At 45.6% G+C, this 22,285-nt stretch overlaps 1 protein-coding gene across 2 annotated transcripts in view; it reads left to right on the forward strand.

Annotated features, from left to right (window-relative positions):
- Window positions 1-22,285, forward strand: part of NDUFAF5 (NADH:ubiquinone oxidoreductase complex assembly factor 5) — a 78,186-nt gene that overhangs the window by 35,683 nt on the left and 20,218 nt on the right. Inside the window, exons 4-5 of one of the 2 annotated variants that reach the window (XM_056567891.1) lie at window positions 13,247-13,294; window positions 14,610-14,713. The exons of the other annotated variant lie outside the window; for it this stretch is intronic. Coding sequence (XP_056423866.1) covers window positions 13,247-13,294; window positions 14,610-14,713 — 152 coding nt within the window. The remainder of the gene's footprint in view (window positions 1-13,246; window positions 13,295-14,609; window positions 14,714-22,285) is intronic. 2 annotated transcript variants of the gene reach the window in all.

Below are 22,285 nucleotides of genomic sequence, written 5' to 3' on the forward strand. Positions count from 1 at the left end.
TGCGTTCTCTCAGCTTCTGAGTCTTGTGACGCAGAATGACAAACTCCTGTCGAAGCTCACCACTTTAGAGATCATGGAAGTATGACAAGAGGTTATAGTAAACAATATTTCTGTAAAGTGGAGATCCATGGTGGCCCCATCATACTGCATCCTCTCAGGGGAAGGAAGAGGTGACGGATCAGAAGGATGTTCTGCTAAGGACCCTGACTGACCAGACAAGGCGCTGCCTGAGGGGTCCTCAGACCTGGAAAGCTGACTCAGCATTTTAGCAGCGTTGACTGCAACTTTGGTCAAAAGAGGCGTCTGAGCCACAGAGTCTCGCCAGGACCGCCCTCCAGACTCACAGTGTCCATCATCGGAAGGACATCATCATCCGATCAAAAGCGAGCCACTCCAGCCCCCAACTTATTTTGTTTGGATTTGCCCCTCGAGCCACCCATGGTAGCACACAGTCACTTAGCAGGGCAAGTATAAGCAGAGTAAGACACCAAAAGAGAGGAACAGCACTCAGAGCACGCAGGGCAGGTGTCTCCGGGTAAGATAGCAAGAAGATCCACAGAAGAAAAATTTTGTTTACAGCAACAGGTGAGGGACAGAACTTTGCATAGAACACAGTCCAGTCGGGACGTCACTGAACGGAGCCCCAGAACTCCAAGTGCTGCACCACACATCCCATCAAGCTCAGCTAGAAGTAATGTAAACATAGTCCACAGTGGGGTTAAAAGAGCCTTATTAGATCCACAGTACTGAGATGCAGCTGCAGGAGACCGGATAGGGGTACTCACTGAGAAGGTAGTGCCCAGCATCCCAGGTCGCTGATTAGGTAAGTTCAGAGCCCATCCAAGGCTGCAGCGCCCACTCAAAGCTCCACCAGTGCTGCTGCAGGCAGGGCCGGCCAGAGCAGGTAAAAACAAATTTATATACTAAAAGTCAGGGTTTCCCAACCAGGGTGCCTCCAGTTGTTGTAAAACTACAACTCCCAGCATGCCCGGACTGGCAAAGGCATGATGGGAGTAGTGGTTGCACAACAGCTGGAGGCACCCTGGCAGAAAAACACTGAGCTAAGTAAAAGGGGGCAGGGAGAAAAAAAACCTGCTCACCTACTCCTGGTCCCTGCAGATGCCGTTTCCCTCCGTGCGGTCCGGTTTCTCCTCTCTTCACCATTCAACTAGTAGGACCTTTCCCTTTTCAGCCAATCACTGGTATCGCGTGTCAAGCCAGTTATTGGCTGATGGGAAAGGTCTTTTTCGGCAGCAAACACACTGGGATTCCCGGATCCGGTGGGAGATTTGAAATCCGCCTGGTAAACCCAGTGTATTGCTGCAGAACAAAATGTTGGGGGAGAATGTGGCAGGGTGGAATGTAAAGGGGGGGGTGGTGAGATGTGATATGGGGGGAGAATGTGGCAGGGGGATGGGGGAATGTGACGGGGGGGGGATGTGGCAGGGGGAGGGGGAATGGGACATAGGGGGAAAATGTGATAGGAGAAGATGTGACCATGAGGGGAGAATGTGACGGAGAGAGAGAGAGAAATTCAATTGGGGAAATCTGAAATAGGTGGTGGCCATAAAATTGGTGGATAGTTATAAAATGGAGGAGATTGGACATGAAATGGCGTGATTTCACCATTTATTATATCGCATCGCATATCGAAATCACAATATTCAGGCCCATAATCGCAATCGCACATTTTCCACATATGCATGTGGGACTGGGACCTACCTGTGAATTTTGGCTGTTTTCGCTTTTGGGGCCTTATAAATGATTGTTATTCTTTTGGCCAAGTGCCCTTTGGTAAATCGGTGAAACTATGTGCATGACAGACTTTCCTCTACCATGGCAGATGCGCTGAGGTATTAATCCCTAACTTAAGATGGTGCTAAGTGGCACATGGTGACGTGCGCATGCGCCAAGTAGCGTTGCACGCGTCGCTATGGAGATCGTAATGCTGTAACAACATTGGCCGCAATCTTGAACTCCCACACACTGTCCTCTGAACTAGGCGCTCCGTGTTCATTTCCGCACGCTTAGTACTGTATTCCCTGTGTTACACGGGAATAATTAAATGCAATCATGCATTTATCTTATGAGTACATTTGTATTTTATGTGATTTTTTTAAGCATTTGCTATGTATTATTGCTGTATGTATTCACATTATGTTATTATGGTATGACATTTTTTTTTGCGCTGTTTATTATGCACTTTGATTACTTGTCGCTTTATGGTATCTTTTTCATTGATACCCCTATAAATGTGTGGTTAACACTGATTGTACGTTGCTTGAGGAAGGTCAGGTAGAGCTGACTGAAACGTCGCTGCTGTTTGTAATGACATCTTTTATGGAATAAATTCACTTTTTTATCACAATTTTGGTGCTATGGAAGAGATATTTTTTGCTCTATATGTGATGATTAGCTCTTCCATACAAGTGCGGTTTCAGTATAAAGGCACGGAAACAGGGTTTTCAAATCAAAGTTCAGTGTTTTATTCACACTTAGCACATGGCAAACAGTCTTAAATGCCGAACAAAGGATATATTTGCTATGGAGATTTTCTCCTGCTCTGGACAGTTCCTAAAATGGACAGCAGAGGTCAGCAGAGAGCACCATGGTCATGACATCAGAGGAAATGCATTTCTTTTTTGGATTTCTCTTTAGTATAAAGCCCCTAAAAAGTACTGGAAGGATTAAGATTTTTTAATACAAGTTTAACTTTCTGGCACCAGTTGATTTAAAAAAAAAAAAAGCTTTCCACGGGAGTACCCCTTTAACCATTATTACTTGTTATACAGTGGTCCCTCAACATACCATCGTTTGTCGAATCCATTGTATGTTGAGGGATCCGTGCAATGTAAAGTATAGGAAGCTTGTACTCACCTGTCCCCGCCACTCCGGACCAGGTCCTCACCGCTCCCGATGTCCAAGGGGCTCCCGATGCTGTCCCGCTGCTCTGGTGTCTTCTTCGCGATCCTCCGGCTTCTTCCGCATCTTCTGCAGGGTCCGGGCCTCGCTTTCTGGTGATGTTATTACGCTGCTGCGCGGCGTGCGTAGTGACGTAATAACGACGCCAGAAAGCGAGGCCCGGACCCTGGGGAAGATGCAGAAGATGCCGGAGGATCGCAAAGTGGACCCGGAGCAGCGGGAATAGGTAGGCGAACCTGCCCGGGATGCTTAAACTGCTATCCGACAGCAGCTTAAGCATTTTGCGCTGTCGGATAGCAGTTAATGCGATGGCCCCAACATATAAAAGCATCGTATGTCGATGCTGACATCGACATGCGATGGCCTCTGAGAGGCCATTGTATGTCGATTTTATCATATGTCGGGGCCATCGCAGGTCGGGGGGGTTACTGTATAAGAACTGGTATCTAAATATCTAAAGTATCCCTATGACAAGTTGAAAACGATGATGCCCTTTGACTCGTCTATTAAGCCCCTTGCTCTAGATACCTGGTTATTAACACAAGAGCTGAGACCCAAGACCAATTCTACAACTACTGTGGTTTTCACCTTTGACTGATCTCAAGCTATGGTGTACCAATTGTGGTAAGTTGATAAAAAAAAAAAAAAGAAAATCTTTGGCATGGGTGCTATACATAGGTACTGTTTCCCAAATATAGATAGTAAATACCCTTCAGATACACTGGTAAGGCAATGAGGATGACTGTCGGCATGTCAAATGTCTCCTAACCACATAAAGGCCAATGGACTATTGCTTATAAAGGCGATGCAGCAGCTATATCTAGTAGTTACGCTGCACTATAAGCAGGTAACAATCTGCACATGTAGTATATGACAAAAATGCCATAAACAGTATGCCATGCAGAATGTAAAAAAGAAAATCCCTACGATATTCAAAATAAACTTATATTTTGTTATTAAAACTATAATGATATACTCCGTTCATTTGAGCAAGACGTCCACGACTCTCTGCCTCCTACCGACCATTTACATCAAAGTTTTTGCTTAAAGTAGCTGCAGATTCTGTCACAGATGTCAGATGACAATACACCCACTCGCTGGCTGCTGTGGGCCCTCTAATCCTTCCCTAAATGCGGGAGACAAGCTGTTCACTGAGACACTTGACGTTTTTTCTGATGTTATAAATGAGGGAATACGGTTTGCCACAGAAGAGACGCAGCATTTTACTTCCACAGTTCACAGCAGATTCATGGTGTGTCTTGCAAATTGCACCCGAAAACAAGTGGAAAGAAATTACCTTACCTCTGACTCAATAGATTCTTACGTTTTTCCTCTTTCCTCACTCACCGGAATCTATTTTGCTGTAGTCATTCACTAATAAAATCTTGTTTACCAGTAGAGATGCCAAGTCACCCTTGACATGGATGCTAAATAGCCTGCCCACTGGGCTTCATTTTCCCTTTGTTGGCATAGCTGTTCTAAAACATAGCTAATAGGTAATATAATTTACTGCACATTTACAGGCTCGGCTTGTATTTTAGAAGCATGGCACTTTTTTGTATTACATCGATATTTTACTTCATCTTGGATTTTTTTTTTCATGGTTAGATTTTGGTGGATTTATATTTGTCTATGCTCCCTCCTAGCTGCAGTTGTCCATAGTGCTGCTCATATACATAGCTGTCGCATATCATTTACCATCTGCTGGCCTCCTTTCCATACATCAGATTGCTTTTGGCGTTTATCCGTGAATAAGCAGCGTTGTTTAGTGTCTGCTCACCGGTTAGCAGCTCCAGGGTATTGAACTTAGCTGCGTTGTGAAAATAAGCTTTTTCCCCTTATTTTCGTATACATTTAAAGAAACACTCCGGGCAGGGTTATGCGTTTTAAATGTAGGGGCTAAAGAAATGGAGCATGACTTTTCTCTTAAACCCTTGTGTCGTGCTCTACCCCCTCAGGTCCTCAGTAGGCATACCATAGTGTATTTATTTTGCTCAGAGTTCTCCTTAAAAGTAGAGGGAACAAAAAATTAAATTTTTTTTGTTATAAAGCAAGTAGTGCTGCCTAGTGCAGGTACTATAGCTGGTTAGTTCCTTACATCATTCCCCATAATTTTTTCTTGCAGTTTTATGCATTCCCAAGATCGATTGACGGAACGCCACTGACTGTCTCTGATGTTGTGATCCCACTCCTTACCTCGTCAGTGTGCCTGAGAGTAACAAAAACTGCCAAAGACTTCTATTATGTAAACCAAGACACAACAGCATTCCCCAGTGATGTGTGTGGACTCAATTATTACAACAGGACCGCCGCCTAGTTGAGGAATAAGTCTTCCATGTTATTCGCCTCTAACTTTCAAAGATGTGCGGCACCAGCCATTCCACTCAGCTCATATAAAGAATTTATATAAGAAAAAATATTCATGGCTAGCAGCACTTATAAAAAATATATAGCTAAAATAGTCTGTGTGTGTGTGTGTGTGTGTGTGTGTGTGTGTATATATATATATATATATATATATATATATATATATATATATATATATATATATATATATATGATATTAGGGATCGACCGATTATCGGTTTGGCCGATATTATCGGACGATATTCATGATTTTGGACACTATCTGTATCTGCAATTACCTTGCCGATAATGCCCCGCCTCCCTGGCCAGAGACCTCCGCTGCTGTGGCCCCATTGCCTCCCCCATCCCCGGTTGTATAATTACCTGTACCCGGGGTCCACGCTACTTCTGGCTCCTGCGGTGCGCTGCGCAGCTCAACGCGACGTCACCGTCAGTGCGCACAGTGACAGCTCAGGACGCCGCTGGATCCAGAAGTAGCGCGGACCCCGGGAACAGGTAATTATACAACCGGGGATGGGGGAGGCAATGGGGTGGTGGTGGTTGGACTAGGGAGGACCCCAGGACAGGCAGGGGGAGAGAAGCAGGCGGCGGCGGTCTCTGAACCCGCAAAAGCCGCTGCAGTTCATTGATTTAAAGCACCCGCTTTAAATCCTTGATCTGCAGCGGCTTCTGCAGGGGTGGGGGTAAATAGCCGATAATTTATACTGGAATATCGGTATAAGTTATCGGCTATTGGCCTGAAAGGTCACAGGTTATTGGTATCGGCCCTAAAAAATCGATATCGGTCGATCCCTAATAAATAAATATATATATATATATATATATATATATATATATATATATATATATATATATATATACACACACAGGGTGGGCCATTTATATGGATACACCTTAATAAAATGGGAATGGTTAGTGATATTAACTTCCTGTTTGTGGCACATTAGTATATGTGAGGGGGGGGGACTTTTCAAGATGGGTGGTGACCATGGCGGCCATTTTGAATCCAACTTTTGTTTTTTCAATAGGAAGAGGGTCATGTGACACATCAAACTTATTGGGAATTTCACAAGGAAAACAATGATGTTCTTGGTTTTAACGAAACTTTATTCTTTCATTAGTTATTTACAAGTTTCTGACCACTTATAAAATGTGTTCAATGTGCTGCCTATTGTGTTGGATTGTCAATCCACTCTTCTCCCACTCTTCACACACTGAAAGCAACACCGCAGGAGAAATGCTAGCACAGGCTTCCAGTATCTGTAGTTTCAGGTGATGCAGAATGGGCCAAAACAAAATTGGAACAGGACCCCCCAAGACTGTTGGAACACAAAAATTGATGGTATGGTGTGGTATATGGGGTACAAAGATAGTGGGGCCATTCTTCATCAATGGAAACCTCAAGGCCACTGGATATACAAAATTGCTACATGATGATATGTTTCCCTCTTTATGCACTGAAGCTGGCACGTTCCCTGAGTCTTTCCAGCAAGATGGTGCACCCCCTCATTATGGGTGTCAGGTCCGAGCATTCCTAGATGAACAGTTTCCTGGAAAGTGGATTAGTCGTCGTGGGCCAGTTGAAGGGCCCCAAGGTCTCCTGATCTGACCCCCTTAGACATTTATCTTTGGGGTCATCTGAAGGCAATTGTCTATGCTGTGAAGATACGAGATGTGCAGCACCTGAAACTACGGATACTGGAAGCCTGTGCTAGCATTTCTCCTGCGGTGTTGCTATCAGTGTGTGAAGAGTGGGAGAAGAGGGTTGGATTGACAATCCAACACAATGGGCAGCACATTGAACACATTTTATAAGTGGTCAGAAACTTGTAAATAACTCATGAAAGAATAAAGTTACATTAAAACCAAGCACACCATTGTTGTTCTTGTGAAATTCCCAATAAGTTTGATGTGTCACATGACCCTCTTCCTATTGAAAAAACAAAAGTTGGATTCAAAATGGCCGCCATGGTCCCCCCTCACATATATTAATGTGCCACAAACAGGAAGTTAATATCACCAACCATTCCCATTTTCTTAACGTGTATCCATATAAATGACCCACCCTGTATATGTATGTGTATATATATATATATATATATGTGTTTATATAACACGCACTTTTTAGGCTAAACTTTTTAGCCTAAAGTCTGTGTGCGTGTTATACGCCGATACACCCCCAGGAAAGGCAGGGGGAGAGAGGCCCTCGCTGCCCGCTTCTCTCCCCCTGCCTTTCCTGGGGTCTAGAGCGCTGCTGTCGGCCCTTCTCACCCCCTGGCTATCGGCGCCGCTGCCCCTTCTGTCCCCCTGACTATCGGTGCCGGCGCCGATAGCCAGGGGGAGAGAAGCGGCGCCGACAGCCAGGGGGAGAGAAGGGGCAGCGGCACCCGTTGCCGGCGCCGCTGCCCCGTTGCCTCCCCCCATCCCCGGTGGCATAATTACCTGAGTCTGGTCCGCGCTGCTGCAGGCCTCCGGCGTGCGTCCCCGGCGTCGTTGCTATGCGCTGAACGGCGCGGCGCATGACGTCAGTGCGCCGCGCCATGCATAGCAACGACGCCGGGGACACACGCCGGAGGCCTGCAGCAGCGTGGACCCGACTCAGGTAATTATGCCACCGGAGATGGGGGGAGGCAACGGGGCAGCGGCGCCGATAGCCAGGGGGAGAGAAGCGGCGCCGACAGCAGCGCTCTAGACCCCAGGAAAGGCAGGGGGAGAGAAGCGGGCAGCGACGGCCTCTCTCCCCCTGCCTTTCCTGGGGGTGTATCGGGGTATACACGCGCACACACGCACCCTCATTTTACCATGGATATTTGGGTAAAAAACTTTTTTTACCCAAATATCCTTGGTAAAATGAGGGTGCGTGTTATAGGCCGGTGCGTGGTATACCCCGATAAATACGGTATATATATATATAAAATATATAACTCAATGTGTGTGTAGGGCTGGGCGGTATACCGGTTCATACCGAAATTTTTGTGCTGCACGATATGAATTTTAACCCATACCGCAACACCGATTTGGCCCCTCCCCCTCGGGAATTAATGAATTGTCAGCCCATCGCTGCGCTGTCCCCACATCGGGGAACTAATCATATGTGATCCGTGAGCGCTGTTCTGCCCCCCCCCCCCCCAATTAATTATCAGCCCAGCGCTGCTACTCACATGTCACCCGCAAGCGCTGCCCTCCTGGTCCTCCTGTCTGTTGGCGCTGACACTATACCAGTGGTCTTCAACTTTCAGATGTTGCAAAACTACAACTCCCAGCATGCCTGGACAGCCGTTGGCTGTCCGGGCATGTTGGAAGTAGTAGTTTTGCAACATCTGGAGGTCCGCAGATTGCAAACCACTGCTCTATACTGTATCCCTATGCCCGGGCTGCAAAAGGTAAACAAAATAAACTTTAACTCACCTTCCCCGTTGGTCTAGGTCAGCTTCCCAGGGAATGGAACGTCGGACAGCCATCAGCCTATCACCGGCCGCAGCGATGTTCCACCTAGGCCGGTGATAGGCTGAGCGCACTGTCATGTAAGAAGCCGGCTTCTTACATGACAGTGGGCTCAGCCTATCACCGGCCGAGGCGGAACATCCCTGCGGCCGGTGATAGGCTGACGGCTGTCTGACGTTCACGTCCCCAACCTAAGGCTGACATCAGAACATGCGTTAGTATAAAGAGTGTCAGCGCCGGTGGCCGCGACAATCAGGAGAACCATGAGGCAGTGCTTGCGGGTGACACGAGTAGTACCCAGATGGGGACAGTGCTGGGCTGATAATTAATTAATTTTGAGGGAAGGGGGGGGGATACCGTTGTATACCGTAAAACCGCCCAAGGTTACAAAAATACTGCGATACACATATTTGTCCATACCCCCCAGCCCTATGTGTGTGTATATGTTCCAGCATCATATCCAAACGGCTAAAGATATTAACATGAAACTTGGCACACATTACTAATATGTCAACAACAAACATGGGATAGGTAATTTAACCCTTACTTACCCCCATTTACCAGGGTCGGGGTTTTTGTTTAAAGTCCCATACAAGTCTATGGGAAATAGGTTACTGCATAACTTCCAAACGGCTGGAGATATTTCGATAATACTTGGTCACATGTTACTTATATGTCCACTAAAAATATAGGATAGTTAATTTAACCCTTAACTACCCCCATTTGTGAGGGTCGGGGTTTTTGTTTAAAGTCTCATGCAAATCTATGGGAAATGTATGCTTCCGTACGGCTGGAGATATTTCAATAATACCTTGTACACACATTAATTATATGTCAAATAAAAATATATGATAGTTAAATTAACCCTTACCTACACCCTTATATAAAAGATGGGTTTTTGTTTCAAATCCCGTGCAAGCATATGGGACTTCCAGTACCTTACTCCACAACCTCTGCTCTGCATCTCCTGGTGAATGTGCAGACCGGCTAGTAAGCCACACCCCATCTCACAAAGACATGCCTACTGTTGAAGCCCCACCCCTTTTATTATCTACCCTTTTTGTGCATCGGTTTGACTTGCAAATCATGCTCAGTCCCACAAAGCCACGTCCCCTTCTATTTTCAGCTTACAATATCTTCATCACAAATCCGTCCCACCTCAGGACGGGACAGGAGGTCGGGACATGAGGTTGGGATATGACAGCAATATATGAGGATGGGATGTGAAGTCAAAAACTTAATCCTTTTGTTGATTTTCCTCCCCAACAAGGATTAGGAAGCAAAAAAACAGGCAATGCTGGGTGCTCAGCTAGTAGCTAAATAAAGATTGAAAGTACAAACAAATGAGGAAATCCTCTCACCCTTTCCACGACGAGTCCAATAGTCCCAGGCTAGCCAGGTGCACCGGGCTTGGTAGCCAGAATCACAGTGTATACTGAAGGAAGTAGCTCCAAGGGGAGGGAACCAGCACTCCAGATTCCAGTCAGGATATGGTAAGAAATGCAAGCTTTATTTTCATCTTCTTAAAATTATTACAAAAAGGGGGAGAAAAAAGACTAAAATAGCATGGAAACACCATGCTATTGTTTCCATGTTATTTTATTTTTTCTCCCCCTTTTTGTAATAATTTTAAGAAGATGAAAATAAAGCTTGCATTTCTTACCATATCCTGACTGGAATCTGGAGTGCTGGTTCCCTCCCATTAGGAGTTACTTCCTTCAAAGATTGAAAGTACAAAACTTACATAACATTATGTAAAACCCAATTCAACTAGCCTGTAACATATACATGTAAATGGCACAGAAAACCACCTAAAAAATCTTACCTAAACACTAGGCACCTACACATATTCTATAGCTTCATTTAGGATATCTAGGCCAAACATGAACTGGAATACCCAGTAGGACTACCGCTTGCCTCCTAGGGACTGTGACGCAACAACTGATGTGGACCCACAGTGTCACTTCCCAGTTTGGCTTTGGGTCAAACATGGTAGCATAGTCTAAGTATTCCCCTGGTTTTTAACCTTTATCCCACTCCTGTATGTGGAAGCTGGTCTTCAGCTGAAGGAGAGACACCAGGTTACTAATGGTTAAGTGGCAGCTAGCCAGGCAAGCCTGAACTCCCCAGGGACCAGGGATACAGGAAGGTGGTATGAACAGACTCTGTGGATGGTATAGGGCAGCAAACAAAGTCCTGTGTAGCAGAGTTGACTTGGTGTTAGTAGCAAAGTTAAATAGCTAATAAGCAGCAAAGTAGTGTTTTAGCTAGCTATGATCTGGAACACGGGAACGCAGCAGATCAGAACAGCAGCAGATACTTTCACTTATAGTTAAGCTACGCTATTGCTTAGGCACCACAAAAAGAGAGGAATGCTTTCTTGTAGGTAGTGCCTGGCAGGGATTGGAGGAGGAATGGAATCGCGCACTGATTGACCCTTAAACAAATAGCTCATGCACGTGCTCGACCCCTACAGGGTGTGCCAGAAACTGTCGCCCCTGCGTCTGTACAGACGAGGATAGCCAGAGTCTGCAGCAGGAAGGAGGAGCTGAGCATGCGGTCATAGGAACCACCATCATTACAGGGACATCCTCAGGAATTTGCTCAAATTGGCTTATGTGATTTTTTCTTTTTTTTTTCTTTCAAAAATGACTCCCTGTGGGGCTGAATGGAGTGAAACACTGTGTTTCAAGTGATTGCTATACACCTGAAAGGATGATGGAAAGGTCATGACACAGGAAGTAGTCATGTTACAGGACGTATATAACCATGTAGTGGAACAGTTCATAATTATGCTTGATAAAGGTCCCAGCTTAGCAGGCTGAAAAGTGTTGCCTGTAGTTTATCAGTAAAATGCCTTTTAAGTTTACCCCAAATGGTGTTAATCCTCTACTTTATGGGTTCATTAAAGGTCTGCCAGAATGAGCCGGAAGAAGAGCGCACTAAGTGAGACTAAATATACAATGTTTTTGGATTGTCTTGGTCAGTGCATGTTTCTCTTCCCGCCAATTCTCATTATCAAGGGGAATCTGAACACTCAGACCCTGACCGATACATCCGTGTTTAGGCATCTGTGTCTCAGGCATGCTCACCTTGGTGCACTCGTCCCCTGCGCCATGGCAGCGACAGGGGTGGTTGTTGCGGATTTTATCTGTGCCCAGGTAAGGGAGCCCCTCTGACTTGATGACACACCAATTTGTTAGATAGAGCTCACATACACTGTATACAGCCAGACCAGCCTAATTGGGGAGTATGAGGACCCTCTTTAGACTACACATTAAATATGTCTAATAGTTAGACTGTGTAAAATTAGACCCGGAAATCTATCACAATGGCTCATGCTGTTTGATAAATTTGGTGCATTTTTTTATACTGTTATCTGACTTGTTACCTCCTAATAATTGGCCCCAAGTATTTTCTGCCAAAACTAGCACTGTCGCATGTTAAGCCATGCCCCGGTCCAGGTCCAGATAAGCCACGCTCCTTGATAAACAAGACACAGAAAGTGTTTAAGCCAATGAGAAATGTGGTGCATAGCATGTACACTGGTTGTTTAAAGCCAGCGAGGCTCACTGATCTCCATAGGAGCTGCTTGCACTGAACTGTAGGATATTTTAAATACTATTTCCAGAGTTTTTATTTTGTATTATTTGCAGTGGAACAATACACAAATAGGTTGCAAATACGTACATATTGTTTAACACTCCAATATGTTTCAATAGTATTGCAAAAGCATAGGAGCGCATTGTAAAGTGTATGCCATGTCTGATATCTGCTATTAATAGTTCTTTTATATAATCCAACTTAAGTTGTAGGTTTCTTAGACCTTTTAATAATACTATAGTGTTTGGCAGTCTATCAGTCCGGTACAAAGCTGTCATTACTAGAGAACACCGCAGAACATTATCTTTCCCGAAAACTCTAAACTGATGCTATTCTGTGAGAGGAACCTGTGAAGACAGACAATCAATAAGCACAGATGTCTCAGCGGCTCCATTCGGAGACATATTTACCACCATGCTGGGCTTTAAGTCTTGTCAGAAGGCATCAGCGCTTGTTCCATCCCTAGCACTACACATAGCAATACATCACATGCCTAAATAAAGTTGCACAATGCTTTGTTATTGGAATTTCCACTTGTGTCTATATAGCCGCATTATTTAATAATTTTGCTCCGAGATTGGACGTTTTTTCGGCTGCAGTTTGTGCATAATGGCTGATATCTTTGTGTTTATTACTCCAGTAAAATATGTGTGTGCAGGAATACTGGTACTAAACATGACTGAGGTTGACTCACACTGTGATGTACGGCCCAAGATACTGCCGGCTGCTTGGAATAATGCCATAGACTATGGGGAAAGCAAAATAACACTGCAAGTGTGGCTGATACATGGTTTTGGGTATATTTTTCTGCTTATGTGGGCTGTTATTATCAACACTATTTATTGGGGCTGTTTATTTGGAGACTTGTATAGACTGGAAATTCATGGACTTGTTCTGCTTTTATTTGTAGGAAACGGTAGAAAGATTAGTTCATGCCGACGTGTGCGAGAAGCCGCTGGTAAGAGAGACATCTTGCTTTTTGTTATAAACTTTTCAACCGCTGTTCAGAAAAAAGTCACCTGCAAATACTATTCACACCGCGCAGTCTGCACCTTTAGTGCAGGGTGTAAAACTTGAACCATAAGTGGTTTCCTTCAGCTCAGAATGGCCCATATAGTACGGGGCTAACCTATCTGCAATATCAGAATCAGAGGTAAAACTATAGGGGGTGCAGAACTTTCACCCAGACTAAAGACCCTTTAAGGTCTCTCTTTCCTATATAAGTAGACCAGTAATAAAGGAACCATTGTAGCTGGGGACACTGTTAAAGAGTTGACTTTGGGGCCCAGCATCTTGAAGTTACACCACTCATCCTGCGGGTTTGTAATTCCTAAGGTTTTCTGATACAGAGCTCCATGTTCCTGTATAGACATAGATTTAAAGAGCATTCTGGGTCAATGTTTTTACATTTTAAAACTGTTAAGGGTGGCGGGAAAATCTCTTGCTAGTGTGGTTCCATTGGTGCCAGTCCCCACTGTCAGCGTTAAAATTCTTCATCCTGACACACAGAAAAGACCACTTAACCAGTCTCTGGCTGATGCAGGTGACCCCTGCTGCCATTAAGTGGCTAAGCGAGCATTTCCTACATGTCAGGAGGGAGAAAAGGAAGCGCTGACAGCATAGACTGGTACCAGTGGGGGATCACAGCAGGTGAATACTGGTTACGTTATAGTTTTAAAGTGTCCCTGTCATTTAAAAAAACTTTTGACATGTCACAGAGACATATCAAATGTTTCAATTGGTCAGGGGTCTCAATGCTGGAGCCCCCCTGATAAGGATAACTAGTGAGGAAAATCATGCTCTCTGTTTTCTCTGTAGCTCGCTGTGATCTCCGTACTCTAGCCAACTTGTCATTACTCTCATGCTGCCTAAACCATGAGTCATTAGGGCAGTCCATTGTGGTCTCTCCTAGCCCCACCATACAATGTAAGTTTATGGGATTGTCTCAGACAGCCATGCTTTTCTCCCAGCTCTGTCTTGAACACTCAGACCTGACTGATCAAAACTTTTGATATGTCAAAAGGTTTTTTTTAAATGACAGGTACACTTCAAATATTACGGTATCTTTCCAGTGATATGGCCTGGGATAAGATGAGTTGGTGAGTTGGGTCTGGCTACAAGCACTCAACTCTGAAGCAGGAGGAAGAGAGAAGATTGGGGTTAAAAAAAATAAAAGTGTGGGGCCACAAATTGCATGGGAGTCATGTGAACATTCACAATCCCCAGTTTCACTATATATTGTCTGGTAATTCTTTTATGATTTATATTTCTAGAAAAGCTATGCCGTTTCTGAAATTCCAGCAATAAATGTAGTAGCTGATGAAGAATTTCTGCCTTTTAAAGATAATACATTTGACCTTGTTGTCAGCAGTTTAAGGTAGGAAGTTTCATTCATGGTCATACACAATGTATACCAGTTTTACATAAGATGCATTTTTTTGTTCTTGATATAACCGAATAACTTTATCATCCTAATATGTTCATTTGGCGCTTATAATCTCAAGTTCAAGAGCATCTCTGTTTTGCTGGAAATTCAAGCCACATCTCCTAATCTTTTAATAGTATATTACGTAAAATGAATGTATTTAAAAGTATCCAGGGTAACTTCTGGTTCCAGCGCGGGCATGTGCGGAGCAGGGAGACAAAGCTCCCCACACCCCAGGTCCCATACCCGCACCGAAGACTGGCTGCAGCCACCCAGCCTCACCCACCAGCATACCTGAGGACCCCGGGAGCCGGCGCAGCTCTGGCCATGCTACACCCAGCCGAGGGGTGAGGGGGAGCTGCACCTCTCTCTATCGCAGCTGCTGCGTACCCCTGCTTTCAGCACCACAGCTACAGCAGCTGCACACACGAGCCAGAAACTCTCCCTACTTCATCCCACTACCTGCTTCGCTACCTGGGTGACCAACGGCACACCTTTTTCTACTAAATATAGTGGGCCTCTGCCTCAGTGGACATGTCCTCTTACACAGATGGAGAAATTACTCAACAAGGGTCCGCACCGTCAAGACCCGTCAGCAGCTGCGGCACAAATTTCTACTATTGAACAGACCCTGATCCCCACTATAGCCCAGCAATCCTCTCCAGCTGCTATGGAAGTGTCCGGGAGCCAACCACTGTTCACACCTGAGGAGAGAGCACTGCCTATGCTTACTCAGCTTCCACAGCACGCGTTAACTACAGCAGCAGATGTTTCACTAACCGCACCCATGGACCTGCAATCCTTGGTGGCTGCATTGGTCAAATTAATTACCCCTACTATTCAGCAGACGGGCGCCTGCTTATGACTCTCACTCCCGCTCCAGCTCCACAGCCAGGCCAAGACAAGTTATGTTCAAGTTACTTGACTATAATGACAAGGTGGAGCTTCTGAAAGCTTTCCGCCATCACAGTAGTTCGGCGGAGATGGCTCTCCAGGAACTACTGACAACGGGGTCGCCCTCCTCGCCCCCACTTCCCTCCTTTGTCGCTTTCTATCACCTAGGGGAAACCTCCTCTCGGCTTTCTCGGCACAGAGAAAGTAATCTGGACTCTGCTGAAGACACCAGAAAACAGAGGAAGTCGGCGGGAAGACGCAGTAGAAGCAGGAGTAGCAGATCTACCCCCCCAGATTGAGTATCATATTGTGACTGTTGTGTTTTCTCTTTTTAGCACCAAGGGTGACCACAGCTTCAGCATTTAGCATTAGTTGTTGCCCCTCGGACGGTTTTCCTGCAGATTGGGATGTCACAGTAATGACCCAGTAAAAGGGGCCCTGGGGTGGGGGATCCGATCTCCACATGTGTCTGAAAAAAGTGACGTCCATAACACGACTGGCAGATGCCCCTATTCCATGCTGGGTGCTGGTTTGTGATCTTGTATTTTGTTTAGTTTAGGGTTTTTCTTTGGTTCATTTATGTTTTCTGGGATCATCCTTTCTCTTCTTTCCCGATGTCTAATTCCCTCTGTGTTTTTTCCCAGCGGTTGGCATCCTTTACTAGGGGCCTCTCCTTCCAACCTCTCCTCCTCTGGCTTTCATCTCTGCCTTTCGTGTCTGTCCTTCCCTCCTTCTATGTATGCACCCTGGTCTTTGCCCTTACTTTTTTTCCTCCTCTCTTTTCCCTCTCTAAGGGATTGTTGGTCCATATGTGTAAGGTAATTTCTTTGAGGTCCCCTCAAAAGAGGATGAAAACTCTGCAATTTCTGAAACATCTGCATCCACATCTGGTTCTCCTTCAAGAGACTCGCCTTGTGGAGGCGGGCTTTTTAGAATGCAGAAACTCTGGGTGGGTAAGGTCTTGGGCTCACCGGCAGTGGATGGCTAAGGTGGAGTGTTGACTTTGTTCCATAAGTCGTCCTATCACCTCCTCTCTCATAAGAGAGATTCGGACGTCCGCCTGTCTCATGTAGAGCTGGAGCATAATGGTGATACCTAAAGTATTTATAATGTCTATGCACCTAACGGAGATAATCATTCCTTTTTCACTTCTCTAGCAGACACTTCTCTAGCAGGCTGGGCCGCTCACGATTCTGGGGTGAGACCTGTACTCACTGGTAGACCCCCTTATTGATCACAAATGCTCCTCTACACACCCTATCCCTATACGTTTTAGTGACAAGGTACTCCCTCCTTTTCTGACACAGATGGGACTGACGGACTCTTGGAGTCATCTACACCCGGACGACCGTGAGCACACAAACTTCTCACATGTACATGGCTCGTGGTCCCGCTTTGACTATTTCACGGTCAGTTCACTAGTGTGCCCCAGACTACGGACAGTGGACATCCATGACATTGTCATTTCGGATCACTCGCCGGTTGTCTTGGAGCTCCTGCCATCCTCCCCCAAGGGCTCTAATTTTCTATGGCTTTTTCCTTCCTACCTTACTAAGGACGAGTCTTTTCTGGGCCTTTTGAGGGGATGGTGGCTGGAGTTTGAGATAAACAATGCAGCACATAGGGATAATCCAACATTTTATTGGGAAACGGCGAAAGTAGTTCTTAGGGGCACGATTCTGGCATGTAGTAATACACTTAAACAAAAGACTCTGGATGGTCATGCAAAGGCTAGTGCAGCGCTGTCAGAGGCTTATTCCCATTTTGTCACCTCTCCTACCCCGGTCCTTAAACTCAAATGGCAGGAAGCAAGGGCTCTGGCTGGATAGGAAGGAACACATGTACCGATCTCACTTAGAGGCTGATCTTTTTAGACATGGTAACAAGGCGGGGCCCTTGTTGGCGAGGATAGCGAAGGGGCCTATACAGCGACCAAATGTTTTAGTTTTAAGAGACTCTCAGGGGTGTACCAAAACTGACCCGCACTCGATTAATGCGATTCTGGGATCCTATTACACAGAACTTTACTACCCCTAGACCGACGGTTGAGGAGGAAGAATTTTTAGCTGGAATTAATCTCCCTAGGTTGACAGAGGATCAACATCAGGTACTGAATGCTGAGATGTCGGAGATAGCGACAAGAATTCGCTCCCTTGCTAATGGCAAGACGCCAGGACCGGATGAATTTCCGAGTGAGTTTTACAAGCCCCCAGTTGACCAAATTGTCCCTAGCCTGACAAGACACTTTAATAGTATCCTGCAGCCCGGTGTCCTACCCTCCTCAGCCAATATGGCGTATATCAAGGTGCTTCCCCAGCCGGGCAAAGATCCCCTGGATCCGCCGATATCAGCCGATCTCCCTCATAGAGCGAGATGTGAAACTGTAATCGAAAATCATGGCTGATCGACTGGCCAGGTTTTTGCCCTCCCTTATTAGGGATCACCAGGTGGGTTTTGTTAAGATGCGAGCGGCAGTTACGAACATCTGGAAGGTCCTGGCGGCTATGGATAGTGTACGGGCCGGACTGGGTCATACTCCCACCCTGCATTACTTATGCTCGACTCGGAGATAGCGTTTGATAATGTGCGGTGGGATTGGCTGGACCTAGTACTGAATAAATTTGGCATCCCTGGTTGTTTTACCTCCTTTATACAGGGGCTCTATCATGATCTAGCGGCTAGGGTCTACACCCCAGGTATTCTTTCCCCACCCATCGCCATAGCAAAAGGTACGCCATAGCAAAAGATGCCCTCTGTCACCTTTACTGTTCAACTTAGCAATCGAACCTCTTGCGCATTTCCTCAGGGGTATAATGGTGGGTTCCCAGGAAATTTAACTATCCATGTTTGCTGATGACGTACTCCTTTACCTTAGTAACCCGAGGGTGAGAGTTCCGAAGATACTCGCCTTTTTGACGAGAGTAGGCCGGTTTACTGGTTACAAGGTCAACGCCTCCAAAAGTATACTAATGCCCCTGGGATCGACGCCGGCGCGAGAGCTGACGGATGCGGACGATCTGGGAGTGTCGGTGACCACTTTATCTATTGCTTATCTGGGTATCAGTATTGGTAGAACACTGGACTTGCTATATTCCCTTAACTATGTCCCTCTTTTTAACCCCTTAACGACCACGGATGTATATTTACGTCCGTGGCCGGCTACCGCGATATAACGCGGTGACCGCGTGTCATATCTGGTGGGTCCCGGCATGTATCTGAAGCCGGGGCTAATAGTACGCGGCAGCGGTCGTGATCGCGTATTAACCCTTTAGATGCAGCGTTCAAAGTTGAACGCCGCGTCTAAAACAAAAGTAGAACCTTCCCGGCTGATCGGGACCACAGCAGTGAAAATGCGGTGTCCCGATCAGCTAGAACACGAGCGGAGACTCACTTCCTCCGTCGCGTCCGATCAGCGATTGATTTCTCCAAGCCTGAGATTCAGGCTTGAGCAATCGGCCGCCGATAACACTGATCAATGCAAAGTTATGGCTTTGCAGTGAACAGTGCTGGCAATCAGTGTATGCAATGTTATAGCCCCCTGTGGGGCCTATAACATTGCCAAAAATTTTTTTTAAAGAAAGTTAATAAATTAGATTTAATAAAAAGCGATCAAAAAGTCCAATCAATACAAAAATGGTACCGATAAAAACAAATATATAGGGCAAATACTATGTGCCAGGGATGTGCTTATATAAAACTTAGCTTTTAATTTATCAAAAATGCTAAAAAAAAAAAAAATTTTTTTAGTGTTTAGTGATGTATAAATGACATTTGTTAGATCACTAGTATCATTGGTCTACACTGGCCTCTGCAGGGCCCAGCCAGTCCAGTGCAACCAATCACCCTAGGCGGCATATGCACACCACAAGGTGATAATAGTTTTAAACCACAACGCGTTTCTACCTGCTGGTACTGAGCAGGTGTCCTCAGGAGGTACAGAAAGTGATCATGTAAATAATTTGCTAGAGGATTGTTATATCCCTACTAGCTCCACAATTACAGCTAAAGGAAAATTCTAGCTCAATGATCAGACCGCTATCATGATAGACAATAATACCACATAAGTTGACATGGGTGCCTGTAAAAAAGAATATTTCTTCTATCCCTACAGTATTTGCTCATTCGGAGCTTATACAGCTTAGGAACCTGTGGGGAGAAATAATATAGGCTTTCCCTAGTAGTCACACGTGGTATATAGTTGCAGTCTGGGGCAATCTGCCTCCGTGATCTCCACGGTTAGTTGTAAGCAGAGTGCTTAGACGCGTCCCCGCTCTCCGCTGGGTGCCGAAAGTGTCCGGACACTCTCACCTGATGCGGTGAGATGTGGCGTCTTATTACCGATAAAAACTTCAGATCACGGCGCAAAAAATGACTTCAGATCATACTGCTCCATACGCAGAAAAATAAAAAAGTTATAGGGGTCAGAAAATGACAATTTTAAACGTATACATTTTCCTGCATGTAGTTATGATTTTTTCCAGAAGTACGACAAAATCAAACCTATATAAGTAGGGTATAATTTTAATCGTATATGGACCTACAGAATAAAGATTAGGTGTTATTTTTACCGGAATATGTACTGCATAGAAACGGAAGCCCCCAAAATTTTCAAAATGGCGTTTTTTCTTCAATTTTGTCGCAAAATGATTTTTTTTTTCTGTTGCGCCATAGATTTTTGGGTAAAATGACTGATGTCACTGCAAAGTAGGATTTGTCGTGCAAAAATAAGCCATCATATGGATTTTTGGGTGCAAAATTGAAAGGGCTATGAATTTTAAAAGGTGAGGAGGAAATAACGAAAGTGCAAAAACAGAAATACCTGTGGTCCTTAAGGGGTTAAGCAGATATTATCGGAGTTGAAACGGTGGTAAACCTTGACACTTTCTTTTCTGGGTCGTTGCCACCTTATTAAAATGATCAGTTTCCCACGTGTATTGTACCCCTTGCAAACCCTCCCGCTTCTTCTCAAACATGATGATGTCAGGCGCCTTAATTCAGCTTTTACCCATTTCTTGTGGCAGGGCAAACGTCCCAGAATAGCGTTGCAGAAACTCATGCTGTGTAAAGCGGAGGGCGGGGGGGGGGGGGGTGAATTTCCCAAACATTAGAGGTTATAATGTAGCTTGTCTTTTCCGCCATATAATGGACTGACTGCAATATGCCTTTTACTACAATCTGAGGGTGGAGGGGGCCTTCACTGCACCATGGACACTTCCAGCACTGCTACACCCTTCCTATGCTAAATTACCTGCTGCCGTCAAGGGGTCTATGCTGCTTAGGGACACAATCATGGCATGGAGGGAAGTGCGAAAGCTTTATGGCCTTCCGTTCCTCCTCTCTCAAGAGAACACCTTTGCTTGGCATCCAGAATTTCCAAAGGGAAGCTCCTCCTCCTCCTGGTTGCATCACTGGGGTACCAGGGGAGTGACGTCTGTAGGGTCACTGATACACACGGAGGAAGGCAGGTGGCTCACACCAGGAGAAATACTTACCTCTTTTCAGCTCCCAAGCACACATGTCCTGCCAATCAGATATATAGATTCTGCACATCCAGACTTAGGGATCTCTCGCGGGAGGCATCCATGCATGCCCTAGACTATATAGTGGGGGATGGGCCAAGGAGAGCAACGATATTGATGCTTTACCTTGCTTTTCATGCACGTTTTTCCAAGGTGGACCCGGAGAAACTTTTTCGCACTTGCTAGCGAGGGATGGGAGACAACAGCATTATGGCCGCAATTCTAGCAGGCTGGGGGGCGGTTCGTAAGCATGTCATTAATGAGAGGTGGCGAGAGACTTATTTCAAATTGGCGCATGCGGCTATTTATGGCTCTAATATCCTCCCTACACTGTCCTTCCCGGACAGGATCACGAAATGCCCTAAATGCCAGACACCACTCACGAATCTTTACCATGGGGTGTGGGACTGCTCGTTCATGGCGGACTATTGGCAGATTATAGTTTCCTATATCTGGGATCATTGGAAGGTGTGAATCCGTTTTACGCCTCAAGCCTTGCTGTTCCACCAGTTGCGACCGCCGGAAGGGGGGGGGGGGGGGGGAGAGAGGAGAATGTCTCCCAATTCCTACATGTGCTCCTAGTTGCTCTGAGATGTCTATTTAATACTTGGTTGGAAGCGAATACTCCAGGTTTGCCAATGCTCATATCTCAATTAAAAATCTTCCTGGGGGTTGGCAAGTTAGACGCGGAGAGGCACAAAGAGATTTTTTAAGAAATGGCGTTCATTTATTGTGTCTCACTTTGACTCACAGGGGATAGCCAATATTGTCTGTCCTTTCCGACATACCACCTGGCATAATGCTTAGGTGCTTAAGGGTACTCTTGGCGCTTTGCGTTTACCGGATGCTTGATCCGCCCTGCACCCAATATTTCCTTTTTTTCTTTTAGGCTGTTCCTTGGGAGTCAGGGAGGGTTTGCTGTCTCTTATGTGTACTATGCACCTCAATGATTGGTAATCGATTGGGAGGGGGGAGGAGACTGGGAAGGATAACAATTATGTAAGGTTGGGTGGGGCCTCTAGTGCTAGTTATTGGATCAGGAGTCACATGGTCCATCTAGTCAGAGGGCAGTTACTTGATATTTTTTGTTCTTATGCATGCTTGGGCATTA

The sequence above is a fragment of the Hyla sarda genome, chromosome 3, assembly GCF_029499605.1.
Source record: "Hyla sarda isolate aHylSar1 chromosome 3, aHylSar1.hap1, whole genome shotgun sequence".
In the NCBI taxonomy this organism is placed as follows: Eukaryota; Metazoa; Chordata; class Amphibia; order Anura; family Hylidae; genus Hyla; species Hyla sarda.